Here is a 17,552-nt window from a genome sequence, read left to right on the forward strand (position 1 = left end):
ATACATATATATCAACGTGTACTAATTACACATATAATTTGGGATAACTTTAATCACCATATAGTTTTTGGGTGCCAACAAAGATACAAGAAAATATACATTGTTTCCGTAAAAGATCCGAAATTTCTTTTATTTTTTAAAATCATTTTGGTGGCTAAATAAGATTTCCAAACTTTATCAAATTTGTGAATTCGGAACATTTAAAGCTAAACAGCTAAATATACACATTCAAGAAAAAAAGCAAAATGTATCATGCTTTTTGATCTAGATTATGACATTTATCTTGAGAAAGCCTCTCCAGATGAATACCATATTATGAATTTTATTGCAATTCACTCTCATCAGATTATTTCTAATTGTCTTATGCAGATGCATTTAGATTTCAGATTGTTCTATTCTCAATAGGTTTAGCTTCTTTTTACATTAACCCCCAGAGGGCTCAGGAATACAGAATAGGTTTAGCTTCTTTTTACATTAACCCCCAGAGGGCTCAGGAATACAGAATAGGTTTAGCTTCTTTCTACATTAACCCCCAGAGGGCTCAGGAATACAGAATAGGTTTAGCTTCTTTTTACATTAACCCCCAGAGGGCTCAGGAATACAGAATAGGTTTAGCTTCTTTTTACATTAACCCCCAGAGGGCTCAGGAATACAGAATAGGTTTAGCTTCTTTCTACATTAACCCCCAGAGGGCTCAAGAATACAGAATAGGTTTAGCTTCTTTTTACATTAACCCCCAGAGGGCTCAGGAATACAGAATAGGTTTAGCTTCTTTCTACATTAACCCCCAGAGGGCTCAAGAATACAGAATAGGTTTAGCTTCTTTTTACATTAACCCCCAGAGGGCTCAGGAATACAGAATAGGTTTAGCTTCTTTCTACATTAACCCCCAGAGGGCTCAAGAATACAGAATAGGTTTAGCTTCTTTTTACATTAACCCCCAGAGGGCTCAGGAATACAGAATAGGTTTAGCTTCTTTTTACATTAACCCCCAGAGGGCTCAGGAATACAGAATAGGTTTAGCTTCTTTTTACATTAACCCCCAGAGGGCTCAGGAATACAGAATAGGTTTAGCTTCTTTCTACATTAACCCCCAGAGGGCTCAGGAATACAGAATAGGTTTAGCTTCTTTCTACATTAACCCCCGGAGGGCTCAGGAATACAAAATAGGTTTAGCTTATTTCTACATTAACCCCCAGAGGGCTCAAGAATACAGAATAGGTGCTGTGTGACAGAATAAGTTCTGTGTGCCCTTACACATGTCACAGAGGTGACAATGGAGGCAAAACCTTTAGTGACTCAGCATGCCAGACTCGTGACTAAAAGGGAACAGGTTCAAAATCCTAAAACTGAATAACCCATTTGTGTTGCTGTGCCATAAAGAGATCAGACCAATAAGATTGCTGTAGTTATCATTTTCATCTAAAACATTGACATTAACATGGAGGTATGATCTGCAATTTTTGTGCACTGTTTATGTGGCAGAAGTCTGAATGAACCCTAATCATAAATGGTAGAAGTCAGACTTTTTCTCCCTCAAAAATGGTGCTTGAGTAAAGATAATACCTGGGGAGCTGTCAGTATAAAATATCTGCCTTCAGTACAGAGCAGCAAGGAGGTGTGATCTGATCATGGTACTCTAAGTATGATCCAAACAGCTGTGTTTTGAAGTTTCTGGAGTAGATATTGAGATGAAGCAGACAGAATTGAGTTACAATAGTCCAGTCTTGAAAGTACTAATGAACATACAAGTGTTTTAGTGGCATCAGCTGAAAGATATTTGCGAATTGAGCTGATGCGTCAGCGCAAGATATAGAGACTTGCATATGTTCATGACATGGTGCAATGTGAGAGTACTGTCCAGAGTAACACCTAGGTTTCGTACTGACTGTGAATTTAATGTTGGTGTTGCTGATATTTATTGTTTGAGGTAAAGGATGTGAATGAGAAGGTCTTTGTTGTGATCAGAATGGCCTCAGTTTTATCATCATTCATCTGCAGCTTGTTACTTGTCATCCATGATTTCACATCAGAAATGCACCTCTCTACACCTTGGATGGTAGCATCAACTTCAGTTGGGTGGCTAGATTTGTATAGTTGGGTGTCGTCAGCATACAATTGGTGAAACACTGGATGATGATCTATGACACTTGAGAGTGGCTGATTGTGTAGAATGAAAAGAACGGGTCGAAGAACAGACAATGGACACCCATTTGTCAGAACTTCCTTTAAATATTAAATATTCACATGTCTGCAGGAGAAAATGGAAGGCTGGCCTTGACATTGACTGCACAATAGAAATGACATATGATAGATGAAAGAAACTAGGCTGTAGTGTGATAAAAGAATGTGGTACATGTAAACAATAAATAAAGATGCTGATATATGTACAGTGTCAAGATGCTGATATATGTACAATGTCAAGATGCTGATATATGTACAGTGTCAAGATGCTGATATATGTACAGTGTCAAGATGCTGATATATGTACTGTGTCAAGATGCTGATATATGTACTGTGTCAAGATGCTGATATATGTACTGTGTCAAGATGCTGATATATGTACTGTGTCAAGATGCTGATACATGTACAGTGTCAAGATGCTGATATATGTACTGTGTCGAGATGCTGATACATGTACTGTGTCAAGATGCTGATACATGTACTGTGTCGAGATGCTGATATATGTACTGTGTCAAGATGCTGATATATGTACTGTGTCAAGATGCTGATACATGTACAGTGTCAAGATGCTGATATATGTACTGTGTCAAGATGCTGATATATGTACTGTGCCAAGATTACAGGGTATAAAAGCCAAAGAACATAAAGCACTACAAATTGAACATGTCCACTTTATCCATCTCAATTTTTTTTACTTGCTCATGGTCATGTACTTTGCAAACTTAAGCTTGACCGAGCCAAATTTGAGCTTTTCCTGGGAGTGAGGCGAGTGGATTTGTAAATCCCAGAATGTATCACTTCATCAAAGTATGATGCCTATCAAATTTTATATTTTGGATTGTACATTTTCTTTTTACTTCAGTTTATGTTTTATTCTATATTATTCTAAAGGTGTTAGACATTTTTAGGTTTTAGAACTATCCTTTCATCAGCACTGTATAGCCAGGTTGTACTGATGTACCATTAAACCCATTACATACATATGTACATGCATTTTTCATTCTTTACATTTTTAGTCCGCCCTTAGAAGAACAATGGAAAAGGAGTCAAAGACCACCAGATTTTGTTTGATCTGTAACTATGTGAGCCGCATCATTGAACCTATAGCCTCCAGATGTGCTAAGTTCCGCTTTAAACCGCTGGCAGAAGAGGTTCTGAAGAAGAGGTTGAGGTACATCTGTGGAAAAGAGGAGATAACTTGTGAAGAGGAGGTTTGTTTGTTTGTGTGTTTTTTTAAAAGTATAATATCATTTGTGGTAAAGTTTCAATAATTTAGTAACTTTGAGTCAGCTTCAATACAAAAAGTCCATTTTTTAAAATAAATATAACTGTACAAAGTCAGTGGCCTTCTCAGCATGGGTCCAAGGCAAAATGATTCCCTCTATTACATACAACATGAAAATGCACCATAAACATTCTACATTCCCAAGTCCACATGGGAAAATGAAAATGAAGAAGTTGTCTTTTCTCCAGCAGTAGGAGGACCTCCTTCACTCAAGACAGAGTGGCCTGAGGTTTCCTCTAGAGAAAAGCTGAAAAAATATTGAAGTTTACAATATTACAACTATGGCTGTAAAGTTTATATATGCAAGGACTTCTGTCTTGTCATGGCTACTGAAGTAGACAGTTTTTGTTAATTCTTGTAAACCATGTTGGGATTTTGTTCTAAAGAGTTTGAAAGTCACAATCTTTCTACATTTGTTGTTGCATTCAACTGTGTATGGTTATTGTTATGGCAAAAATTGTTGAAGTAATTCAGGAATATGAGGAATGGATACACCATTTATTTCACTGGATCTCAAATTGTTACTGTTTACAGGCCCATGGAAGTATATAGCTTGTTACTTTCTTCTTATGTGTTACCCAATGTAGGCAAGCATGTGTTACCCAATGTAGGCAAGCATGTGTTACCCAATGTAGGCAAGCATCCTAGCTTTAAATTCATGACATGGAATCTCTGTTGTGATTTTAACAATTTAGGCACTGTAAGTTTCATAAACCTGAATGACACTGACAAAGTTCTGTCTCTCAATCCTTTGCAGTCACATACCACAAAGTAAATATAGCAGTAATACACTACCAGCCACTATAGTGTTGATTCTGTCCAGGCTAATTATTCCTGCAATTGGAGGGCCAAAACTGAAAACAACATGAACCCACATTAACTCCTGAAAACAACATGAACCCAGAAACCAGACTAACTTCTGAAAACAGCATGAACCCAGACTACTGAAAACAACATGAACTCAGACTAAGTCCTTAGTCACAGCTAACTCATCATCTTTTTTATTGGACAATGTATGTGTTACATTGTGCTCTATCACTTGTTGAAATTTTCCTTTGTTTTGATCTTTTAAAGTCATTTTGTGCATTTCATCTTTTTTTATCGATTGAGTGCTGCCTCCTCCATCCTTGCTTAAAGTCAGGTATTGTCTGTATTTATTTTAAATTTTGGGGTCTATTTTGCACCATTCATAGTATGGGATGCTTCATTAAATTTTATCCTCCATTACTGTTCTGGTGTATTTTGTGCCCCTTTTTGGTTATTGAATTTTTGCATGAATTTTATTCTCTCTTATCTTCTGAAGTTACAAGGTTTGGACAAGTTTGGGCACAGGAAGGTTCGAATGGACACACACCACACTTGCTTAGTATGTACATATTTTTTGTCTGAGCAGGTGTGGGACTTCATAGAAATTCACTGTACTTAGAGCAGGAAGAAGAAAGACCAATTTTCCTTGTCATCTTTAATGGACAGCCCCTCTAGTCCAAGGAGGGGTCTGGATCCCTTTCCATTGTGAGGGTAGACTGCTGCTATTGTGGGACAAAAACTTTCTGTGACCTCTGCAGTTTAGAGATCAACTAAGGATTCCTGACCCCTACCAACAAGGAAAAACATGAGAGCGATTTGTACCTTCCACTTAGGGACAAGGAACACCCTCTTTGTGTTGGTGTCCTGGTGACTGATAAATTCGAATCATTTCTTTCTGTGAGGAATAGCAGCAGTCTCATAAAAATAAATCTGAAGTGGGTTTTTTATTATCGGGCTGGGAACAGGGATTGGGTCAGTACTCTCCACCTGTTCTTATCTTACATTTTCCCAATGGGCATAGTCAGGTTGTGCTCACCCAAACATGGAGCGCAATCAGATTGAAACCCCCTCCAAACACACACACACGCTGTTCACTTTTAATCTCTATCACATGTGCAGATCCCTCCTTGGCACGTTGAATTCCCTGACTTGGTTTCAAGATAAGGTGACCATGACAGACCATGGACCTGCTCCATTGCCTCTAGTAAGGCTCCTCATAAAGGCGGGGGGGGGGGGGGGCTGCCACTCACCCATAGACAATATAGAAGGGATTAGTGATCTCACTCGCCTTGGAGTTCCACTAGTAATATTAATCGCATCACACTGCACCCCCAGGAGGGACTTTGGGATGAGGACAACCCCAATTTGATCTCCTTCTCCAGAGAGAGATACTGAGGGGGACAATCCTATTTCACTGGCTCAGGATCATGATGCTATTTGCATGCTGGATTCAAATGAGTCCTCAAAGTAACCATTGGTGATGGTCCCTCCCCCTCTATTATGATCCCCATCTCCTTCCCACTTGACAGGCAAATAGGAGGAAGAGGAAGTTGGAACATTTGTATAGGCGGTGAACAAATATTTACTACTTCTTCCCCCATACTTGTCATAAGCCTTGTGGTGCTGAGGACAAGAATATGCCTTGTGGTGCCGAGGACAAAAATATTATCCAGTCTGGATAGGCCCTATGCGACAGAATCTCATCCAGACCTTTTTGTTGCTCCTGCATTCTGCGTTGGTCTTGAAGCCTACACGAAAGTTTCCCAGGACAAGATTTTGCAAAGCACTAGAAGGGGTGCTTTATGCCCTCTACTATGCTTTGGCCACAGGTTTTTGAGTCCAGTTATCAGGTCCCTTCACTGGCCTAACCCCTAAAGCTCCATCTACCCACACTTGGACTCTGGGGCATCACAAGTGGAGATATCAGCTGGGGCATTTGCATGCTTTTCAGCTAAAACCCATGATGCTTAAGGCCAAGTGGTACTTAAATGTTTGCTGGAGGCTATATTGGCGATGGTGCATCATGCACTTTCTATGTTGATTGCACCCTCTGCAGAGATTCTTCACTTCCACATAGATATTGCCTTTGAGACATTGAATGTCTTGCTAGGCCACATCAAGGAGGTCTGCGCCACCTGAGGTTGCGGGACCAACTATGCAGATCCTTTGCAGCAGCGCTGGTCCCTTCAAAACAGGCCAAGAAACTTGCCCACCCTGACTGACCTATGGGACCTTCTCCCAAGTTCTTCAAGCAAGTGTAGCCTCAACAGTTTCTTAAGCAGCCTCATTTCAAAGTTGCCTCCTGCCCATCATTCATTGGGTGTGGCAGTCCAAGAGATCAAGGAGAAAGTCCTTGGATTCCTCCCCTTTCTACAAGATAGGTGGGGGTCGGTTCTAGAGTGTTGCACCCTCTCCTTCAGAGTCTTGTTTCCCACTTTCCTGTATGTCTAGCCCATTATTCAGGGTTTAGTTGAGCATCAAGGATGATATGTGGGTACATTCCACTTCAAAGAACGGTTACCAGCTTCATTTCCAGGAACATGCCTACCACAGACCCTGATCTTCTTTAGCAAGTCAAAACTGCTTCAGTTAGGAGAATAGGTAAAGACCATTCTGCAAAATGGAACAGTCAATAGGGTGGAAGTTGATCAAACTCGGGCTTTCTCTATCTGGATTTTTTCTGGTATCGAAAAAGGCAGAAAGTTTCAGCTTCCTTAAAGAACCATACCCATAAGACTCTTCCTGCTATTCTTGTTGTCTTTAGGCAGAAGGAGATAGCTTCATGCCTGTCAGTGGAATAGGGTTGTTTATATTTCTGATTTAGTTCCATTTCTTTGCCTACTTGGGTTTCTGACTAAGAATCAGCTACCACTTCCTGTTGAGATTCTCAGTTTGCTTTTTTGCTGCTACCTGTATCAACAATGAAAAGTTATATTCCTTACCACAATCACTCCATGACATGTAAAGTAAAACATTGTAGAGACTTTTCAAGATATGATGCTGATATTACTTTACAATCATTCTGATTTTCTGCTGGGGATAATCAAGATTATCTACTTTGCCCAGTTAGGGCTTTAAATTTGGATTTTCTCTAAATGGAGAAGGGTTGGTCAGAATTGTGTAAGGGTTTTTCTATTTTGCAAGCCACCATTGTTCTCTCTATAAAGAGAGCTTGTCAGCCCCTTACTGAGTAAAACCTTACTTTCATGAGAATTAAACACATGAGGCTAGGACTATTGCTGCATTCTGGGCCTGTTTGACTCGCTCATCTTTGGATGATGTTATGAGAACTGCCTTCTGTCGGTTTCAGACTGCCTCCTGCTTTTACCACCTATCTTTAGCAAATCAAATGGAAGCCAGACATGCTAACCCTCCCATTGTTTGCGGAAGACTCCCTGAATTCAACCGCATCTCCGCATTATTATTTTTTTTCTCCCAGATAAAATTCGTTTCATATTTTTAAAAATTGGGAAAAATCCATTGAGTTTCACGCAAAATGTTTTGGAAATTCCCCAGCGTGTAGGACCGGAAGTGCGCAGAAATTCTTTGAAACGTGTGCAAACATGAACCATATGTTTGGTGATCTCATCTACAGTGTCTTAGAAGAAGAGAGATTCAGATGAAGTTGGAAAGTTAGAAATATATAAACTTCTTTCCAAGCTTCTTATAGCCTGGAATTTCCATGCCTGACTCGTGGAAGTGATAAACATACAGCATTTTGCAAAATGTGCAATTCATGTTTCATTGTTGCCATTGGTGGACATGATGATTGTCATCGACATCTCCAGTCACAAAAGTAAGTTTTTAATCTTACTGTTTATTTTTTATGGCCTTAATTGTATGATGCAAATTGTAATTTGAGTGCCAGCATTAAAATTATGATTATTTTTTATTTAGAGAAATTAGTATACACAGATAGATCGGTTAAATCAGGTACAGTTGAACAAATGACAATTGAATCGATATATCTGCTTATAATGAAAATACTAAGACTTCATTATTATTATTATTATTATTATTATTATTATTATTATTATTTAACCGTAAACCCGAAAATATACTTTAACATATTAGATTTATCAGCTCTTTCCTAAGAACTACATCTACTTGCCTAAGATATATAGTAAGATCGGGAAGAGAAACAAATACTTAATTATGCCTGAAGTTTTAATAAAAAGTAAGAAAAATTAAATGCAATTCATTTTTGTGAATGAATGCAATTTATATTTTGTTATGGTTTGTTTCTGAGTCAGTATTTTAAATTTCATGTACTTTATTTCATAGGCACTTAACATCTGCATAGATAAAGAGAAACGCCCAGGATGTGTCAAATTTTTTCAAACTTGTGGATTCATCTCTTAAAGAAGCTGTTACCAAAGTTGAAGCACTTTTTACTGTGCTTCTCATTGAACATAATATCCCTCTGTCTGCAGCTGATCATGCAGGTGCCCTTTTCAAGGCTATTTTCCTGCATCCATCCCATTCAGCATATGACAGCATTAAAAAATATCAGTGTGGATGAACAAAGACAACATGTATTGTTAAGGAACTGGCAGCAGCTTCTACAGAAACTTTAGTTCAGACAGTGAAAAGTGGGCCATTTAGCATTGCTGCAGACAATGAAAAGTGGGCCATTTAACATTGCTACAGATGGTAGCATTGACAGGGGAGACAAATTATACCCACTTATTGTTTGCTATAGTGAAAATGGAAATACAAAAACAAAACTTCTAACATTATTGGGGTGCACAGAAAATGGAACAGGGGAAACACGCAAAAATGATTGACAACAAATTTGAGGAAAAAGGCATCCTTTGGAAGAATTGCGTTGCATTCACCAAGACAATGCCAATGTTATGGGAATTAAGAGTGGTGCCTATGAATTTTTGCTGCAAAAGCAGCCAAGAGTTAAATGCAACTGGTTGCACTTGTCATCGACTCCACTTGGCTTGAGCATGGGCTTTCAAGGAGCTTACTGTTAATGTAGAATCGTTCTTTCATTACTACATGGAAAAGAGCACCAATAGGATGCATGCATTCATACATTGCCAAGAAAAAGCAGGTGTTGATATCACTAAGGTGTGCAAGCATGGCAGTACTAGGTGGCTGTCTCTTGGAAAAATTACAAAATGGGTACTCAAGCAGTGGCATCCACTTACAGCCTTCTTTAAGGCAGAGTGCAAAGAGGAGAAGTCTGCCACTAAAGAAGTCAAAACAAGATAAAGTGTGGAAGCCAGCCACTCTAGGAAGCAGAGAGTTCTGGAAAATTTAAGGTCTAGGACTTTTAAGTTGAACCTCCTCTTCTTGGACTTCATCATTCCCTTTTTTGACAGGGTGAAGCTTGAGCTGCAGTCAGTGCAATGATCCGCAAACAGGCTGCTCAGATAAAAGAGCTTATCAAGCATATTATGGCCATGTTTGTGAAACCTTCTGCCATGATCTACATGGATACAGAATCTGTTGACTTCCAGATTGGATACAGCATCAAGAATGATGAAGAAATAATGATTGGTCAAGCAGCTCGGAGCTTCATGCAGGAATGAAAACTTCCTAAAGAAAATCATGACTCGTTCTTTACCTCTATAAAAGCCTTCTTTACAACAGCATATAACTATCTAATTAAGCATGGAAATATTTCAGAACCTCGACTTAAAAATGCAGTTGTAGCAGATGTGACAAAGAGGCCCTTCATCAGCTTCGCAAAGCTGGATTTCTTTGTGAAGTGGTTTCCAGCAGTCGTGCCGGCAGGAGCCTCACTAGATCAGCTGCAAATGCAGTTTTCTCTATACCAAGTTGAACAACTACCTCCTGGAATGCTGGAGCCTAATTCAGCAGCTGTCATGGACCAAACTTGGATGAAGATTGGTGAGATCAGAGATAGCATGGGTCAAGCAAAATTTGGACTTCTTGCCAAAGTGATGAGCCATATCCTCGCCATCCCTCAAAGCAATGCATCCTGTGAAAGAATATTTAGTTTTGTGAGGAAGAATAGGAGCAGTATGAAAACTGAGACATTAGAAAGTCTTCTTGATGTTAAACAAGAAAGTATTGTTTGCTCAGAGAGACAGTTTGACAAAGTTATGCTTAAAATATGCAATGAAGCAACAACCATGTCTCTCCAAGAGTAGTGTTAATTGATGTTCTTCACTGTTAAGTTTTGCTCAGTCTGTTATTTATATATTGTTGTTTATTATCTAGAAATAAACCATTTTAGAATTGAAATAGTACATGTTTATTTGAAAACCATTCACTTTTTGTAAACGTGTTCAACATGTTTCTCCCTTGATGAAATCCTCCCTGCAATAATTGAAATATCCCTGAAAATTTTTCAAAATCTCCCTTGACTCTCGTTGGGGTTGGCAAGTCTTTGGAAGGCACTTTCGGCCTCGTGAAACAACATTGGCACATCAGACAGAAGGCACTTTTGGCCTTGTTGAACAACATTGGCACATAAGATGGAAGACACTTTCAGCCTCATTCTGCTACTATTGCCAGGGTTCCCTCTTCGACCCCACTCTGATGTCTATACTTGAGGTCCAAGTCAAAAGTGAATGGTGTTCCAAATGTCGACTGTAACTAAGGAGTTGGACTGGGATCATGTTCTTTTCAATTAGCATTGACTGGGGATTAGAGTCCCAGAAAGGAAAGCATTGCAGTAGTAGCAGGTAAGTATAGCCTAATTAAAATTAGTACCCCCTACCCCCCTAAAAAAAAAAGACGACACAGTTTACAAAAAAAAGTATGACAGAGGTTCAAGTCACATTCTCTGTTCATTACATAATTATGTTTTATTACAATAGAATCAGAAATGATAGTAAATAATATCAGCATTTTATCCTGATGAACCACTACTGGTTCAACCTTTTATGTCACTGGGTGGTTGTGGTAAAGGATATAACTTTTCATGCTTGTAATGGTAACAGCAAACAGTTGTATTCACGAGTCATTGCACTTTTATAAGTTTTACAACTTGTGTCAGTTTGTGGGTGTGTGTGTATTTTTTACATAGTTCTATAGGCACATTTCCATTGTGTATGTAGGGTTGGGATGTGGGAAAGGGGTGAATATATTTACATGAGCAAATTGTTAACCATTCTTAAAGATTTTATGTCTGTAACTTGTAGCATTTACATTTCCTGTTTCACAGGTTAATGTTTTGAGTTAATGCATCTTGAAAATGACTTAGTATTATAATGTCCTTGCTGCAGATGTTGAAATAATTGAAATTGCAAGTGAAAAAATACCCCAATTGTATATATAAATTATGTATATGTTGAATGCTTTTGAGGTGTATTTATTATCAAATTTGTATCAATCTTTTCATGTTTTAAAGGCATTTACAGCCTTACTTGACACTTCTGAAGGAGATTTACGAAAAGCTATCACACATCTCCAGAGTGCTTCTAGATTTAAAGGAGAAGAGACCATCACCAAGGATGATATCTATGAAATTGCAGGAGTAAGTAGGTTGTGTACTATTAAAAATTAGATGGTGTTTTTGATCTTTTAAAGCCTCGTCTTTTTTGTTATATGGCTTTTTAGTAATGGCATAAAATGGCAAATTAGTATTGGCATAAATGGGCAGATTAATTAGTAATGGCATAACTTGGCAAATTAACATTGGCATTCCACTTTAGTATAATTTATGTATTCAAGGTTAAGGATTGTTGACACCTGTTCCCTTAACATCTACCAGGAAGAGGGAGTAATGTTCAGATTTGTTATGGTCCCACATTGATGAACTTTTGGGCATTGTCTTTTTAACAAAAACCTAGTTAGCAAGATTACGCAAAAACCCATTTGAGGAAAACAAATGAAATTTGGGAGAGGAGCATTCCTCATGTGTAATTAAGTTTGAAAATTATGCAGCCGAGTTAAGGACTTGAAATATTCACGAAAATTTCTAGCCAATAAGAAAACTGAATTATGGTTAATGCTGAAATTGAAGAATTAAAATATCACTAGCCAATACTGAAGATATATTGAGAGAAAAAACTATTGATCTTATGCCATCATCAAAGTATAAAATTATTCTTCTATATTTAAAATGCAGTCTGGATGCATAACATTTTTGCAAATTAATCAAGAGAATCGTTCTTGATGACCATTCAGAATCCCAGATAAAGTGTTGAATTTATGAATTTAGTTTTCTCAGTCAAATGTAATCTTTTGTGAGTTCTTTATTATTACAGTTATTACTTTTTACAGAAAAGACAGTTTGGTTCAGAATATAATGATTAAAAATTGTGAACTAAAATAATTGTTTTGAATATTTATGTATGTATGCTATGAAAATTACACCTTCCATATAATATTCCTGTTCAGCATACTTCAATAGTTTATACTAATTTATTCGTCTCTTTCTTACAGTAAACACTTGTTAAAAATAATAAGGGGCCATCCATTTAGTACATTTGCAAAAACCTGGCAAAGCTTGACCCCGCCCCCCACCTGTACATATGCATACCTTTTTACACCCCCACCTAACATGTTTAATAAAACAGATAGTCCACCGACATAGAATGTCTGGCTGCATCAAAGAAAAAAGCTGTGTAACTTTGAAATGTTTGTCTAGTGTCTGCTAAAATTCGAATGCTGACTAAACCCAGTCGAACAGGTTATGCATTAGACAAATTATTATTGAGGCCTGCCCCCCCTTTCCTATGCGTACATACAATATCAGTAGACCCCTCCATACGCAAGTGTATGCAGTTGGGTTAACCCACCTCCATGCGTACATACTAAATGGACGGCCCCTAATATGATTATGATAATCTTGATTTCTAAGCCGTTTTGGAATTATGAATGTATTATCCTGGCCCCTTCAGCCAGAAAGTTGATTTGACAAAATGAAAGAATATTGAATCAAGTCCATAATCAAGAGCCTGTATCCACTAGAGTTGTACTTGAAATTAGTATTTTCCTTGAGAGAGCTGCTAGTTAACTTCCTAATGTCATTTTAAAAGTTGGACCCAGGATTCAATATAGTGAATCAGAAATCATCAGCAACAAAGTTTCCCAGACTTTGCGAACTCAGAATCAAGTTAGTCCAATTGCAGGCTTCTAAAATGTATCATACCTCTTGGAAAACATGTTTGAACCACCAGCAACCTAATCAAGTAGCAACCAATGAATCATCAAATAACATTCAATCTGTATTTGGGGAAAGCTTATGGTTTCATTTAAGTATGAATACTCAGAAAGAGTATGAGAAAGAAGCTGTCACAGTAAAGATATCCTCAGTCTAAAACAACCAAATTAAAAAAACGATGCAGAAACAAACTTTGGAAATAAAATAAGTGAACAAGCTAAAAACTGAAATCATTAGAAAGCAGAACTGGACATTACTCAGTTGTAAATAAGAGAGATGACAAAGATCAACCTTCACTTATGAGAAATTTTGTAAATGTTCACTTATGAGAAATTTTGTAAATGGTACAATTTTTATGTTTTTGTCTTCACTATCACATTACCATCTATACATACGAAGTATCTGACAGCAAAAGATTCAGCAGGAATATTTAGATAGCAATGCAGAATTTCATAGCAACGCCAAAATTTAGATAACAATGCAAAATTTACAAAGCAATGCAAAATTTCATAGCAATACAAAATTTTTCTCTGAAATACCAAAATTTTATGGCAATATCTTTAAAAATACAAAAATTACATTTTACAGAAGACATTTTGGTTTTAAGTCTGCTATCAAGAAAAACAAGTCAGGCATTATACAAGACTAAAAATTCTGAAAATGACAAAATTTTGTCAACAATAAATTATTGCAACTTTGGTTCTGGTGTAGATATTTTGATAATTTAAATCTGTTCTGAAGATGTTTCAATGAGTTTTTCATCTAGAATGAGTTTCATTCATTTTTATTATCTTAAACAAATTGGGGGGTTGCTAATCAATATGGATTTCACTAAAAGACGTCTTGTAGTTGGTCCTTTATCAAAAGGATACTGTTCCATATCTTAAAGATCTTTTTATATCACCATGGGATTTCAGTTCGAACTGTATATTGCATGTCCTGAATGAAAATGGTATTGATCAGACCTCCAAAATGGTAATCATGGTGAGCATGTGAAACTGTTATTGCTATTTCTCTTGAAGGAACGGAGGTATTAACATTAGGATTTTACTTTCACATTATTAGTTTTGAATGAATGGTACATATCTGACGCAAACCAAGTCAAATGTCGCTTCATATAGTATATGAACACAATGATTTATCTGTACATGTATTTTGACCAGTCTTTATTGTTTGTAAATAGTCTGACAATGATTTCAAGGTCAAGAATCTTGACTTGGGGTTTTTATTGGTAATGGCTTGAGTTTTAAGCATGACAACTCAAAACTGTATGAATGATATTTTTTATATCAAACTCCTGTCTGGATTTGTCTGAAGATCACCTTGAATGGTGCTGTTCAGTAAGTTTTTCCAGGAATGTTCATTACGGAATAGAGAAACCTTAGAGGAATGTATGGACAGTATTTGAGGGAAGTTTTATGATTTTTTTTAATCCATGACATCAGGTTAAAGGTTAGAGGCTTTGAGAAAGATTAGAATATTTTTATTACCAAATGTGGTGTGTTGTTGGTTCAAGATGGTTTTAATCCTCAGCAAAAAGAGGGAAGAAACAGACTTTTGGATTTCCGACATTTTTTGGTCATTAGAACACAATTCTCTTTCATTGACTTTTGATGTAATATTTTTTTTATATAAATTTCTATTGTATGCGTGCCACAAGAAGAAAAATGATTTTCACATTACAACTCTGGTTCTACTGAACTTGTGAATAGCTTGCATTTAAAGTAGTTAAGAAGACTTGATTTCAAGGTGAAAAGGTTAAATGTCAAGCCCATTGACTGAAAAATGAATGATTGTTTCTGCACAGAAAATGCAAGTTCTTGACCATGTACCATGACCAGAAGTTGTAGTTGGCTTATGATTGTGCAGTAAAGAAATGAATTGATTTTAGAGTCAAAAGGTCAAATGTCAGGGTCACTGACTGAAAGAAGAAAAATGTGTTTAGCATAAGAACTTTAATTTTAAACTGCATACCTTAACCATGGCTTTTGGAGAGCTTGCACTTAATGTAAAGAAAGAGATTTTTTGATTTTGGAGTCAAACAGTTGATGGTCAAAGTAATTGACTTGAGAAAAATAATGGGCTTAGAACAATAATGTTTAGAGTTAGTCCTTGATCAAATTTCATGCATGGTTTGCACTTAGAGGCCTATAGATTATTAGTTCACACGATCAAAGGTTACGGTAAGTCTAACAAAAGAATAACAGTTTCTTCATAGTAAATTAAATCAAAACCACAATCCAAGGTCAATATCATTGAGACATGCTGGTCAATAATTTCCAGAGACATCAGTGCCTTGCTAGTGAGGCCTACATAGAGAGGACTATTGCACTTGGGACAGATAGGTAATGTACCAATCATGTTACATTTGTACAGCTGAGTTATGCTTTCAGTGCAGATCATTCGACATTATTGTGCTTTTCTGGTCCTTAATTTATGGATTATTTTAGGCAATAATTCATGGACCTTGTCAGTCAATGATTCATGAACCTTTTTACTCAATAACTCATGGTCCTTTTTAATCATTAATTCATGAGCCTTGTAATCATTAATTCATGGACAATTTTGATGTTCGACTTTCCCGTTGCAGGTAGTTCCAGCTGAAGTAATAGATCAAATTATCAAAGTTTGCCATTCAGACTCGTATGAAAAGCTGGATAAAACAATAAAGGTGAGTCTGCATCTAGAGAATATATGCCTCCATAGTTTGCAAAATGCACCAGTTTATTAGGTGGTGCCTATGCATAAAAAGCTGTTCCAGAGGGTGAGTTCAAAACATTGGATGTGATGTCCTGTTCCAAAGAGTGAGTTCAAAACGTTGGATGTTATGTACCATTCCGGAGAGAAAGTTCAGATGTTGGATGTAACAGGAGTCGATTGTTGGTGGGCACATTGGTGATAGAATGAAATGTCCTCCTGTTTCATTACTTGGGTTAAATAACTTCAACAAAGACGGAACAAATTTGGTCACATTTGACAGAAAGCATCCTGGATCAAAGACGTTTCAGATTTGTACAAAAGAATAATGCTGATCCACCATCTAATACAGTAGCTGTTATTAAAAATATTAAAAACAACTGTTCAAGAACTTGTGATCCAAAACTGCTGAATAGAATTGGACCAAATCTGGGGAAGGCACTTTTGATGTGGAATGGTCACTCTGCATGCAATTTAGAATTCTGTATCATCTTCATATAAACTCTTTTGAGTAATCCGAGTACTCGGGTATCGATTTCAAAAGTGCCTTCTCTGGGTGCCAGGTATATTTTAAACCCTAAGCATTGGCATTGAATATGGCCACTTTTGCTAAACTATAGAAAAACATTTAAATGACTTATACAAATAATTGCTCAAAAGAATTTGACCACACTTTACAGATAAAAGGCATTCTGACTTTAAAATTTGTACCAATGTTGCCAGTCTGCCATCAAATATAGCTTCCACTATCAATAGTAAAACAAAATTTTTAACAAGTGTTCAGAAACTGGTGAGCAGAAATTGACCAGTCAGCAACAAAAAAAATTCAACAGACGGCATCATACTGATGTTGATTTCTTGTTCAACTACTTTTGCACCTGGCTCTTTAAACTGATGCCAGCTTGGTTATTGATCAAACCCTGCAAATACAGTTATCCTCATTGGTCAACATCTAGTTAGCTGGGTTTTTCCTTTCTGTTTGGTATATTGACAGACAAGATGGAATTTTCATCTTTCTGGGATTCTTGAATTTGGCTGGTAGTGTTTATAACCTAATATTAACATAATTGAGTTTGTATTCTTGGAGTAACTGAATTTGCAAAAACAATTTACTTTCTCCTCTGATAGGCCCCTCTGTTAAAGTTTATGAAAGTTAAGGGCAAGTGTATATTGAGTCGTGACTTTTAGTCTGAGAAAAATTGTAGGTATTTTGCCTATTTTATTTTACTTTCTTCTTGTCTTCCTTAAATGACATCCTTGCCATGAGAAAATACTTTCCTTTGCTTGTACTACCCAGTCAGCCCTCAAATTCCCTGTGCTAAATGAACATTGCTTGAAGATTCATTGAATTTAAAAGACAATTTCATTATGTTGCTTATGTGACAATTTATTTTCATAAATTCTGTTGTTTTGTTTTTTTTGTGTCTGTGCATCTGTCCAATTGCAGTTTGGTGTTGCACTTTGCAAAGTGCTGGAGAACTACTGCAA

General features: G+C 36.9%; 1 protein-coding gene across 3 annotated transcripts in view; it reads left to right on the top strand.

Annotated features, from left to right (window-relative positions):
* The window catches only part of LOC149798744 (replication factor C subunit 4-like), a 42,822-nt gene that overhangs the window by 15,424 nt on the left and 9,846 nt on the right, over positions 1 to 17,552 (top strand). For all 3 annotated transcript variants that reach the window (XM_089957610.1, XM_089957613.1, XM_089957612.1), the window contains exons 7-9: positions 3,201 to 3,395; positions 11,610 to 11,735; positions 15,958 to 16,038. In XM_089957610.1, the coding sequence (XP_089813736.1) occupies positions 3,201 to 3,395; positions 11,610 to 11,735; positions 15,958 to 16,038 (402 nt within the window). The remainder of the gene's footprint in view (positions 1 to 3,200; positions 3,396 to 11,609; positions 11,736 to 15,957; positions 16,039 to 17,552) is intronic.

This window comes from Sinohyriopsis cumingii, chromosome 5 (assembly GCF_028554795.1).
Source record: "Sinohyriopsis cumingii isolate HCF-2022 chromosome 5, ASM2855479v2, whole genome shotgun sequence".
Taxonomy (NCBI): Eukaryota; Metazoa; Mollusca; class Bivalvia; order Unionida; family Unionidae; genus Sinohyriopsis; species Sinohyriopsis cumingii.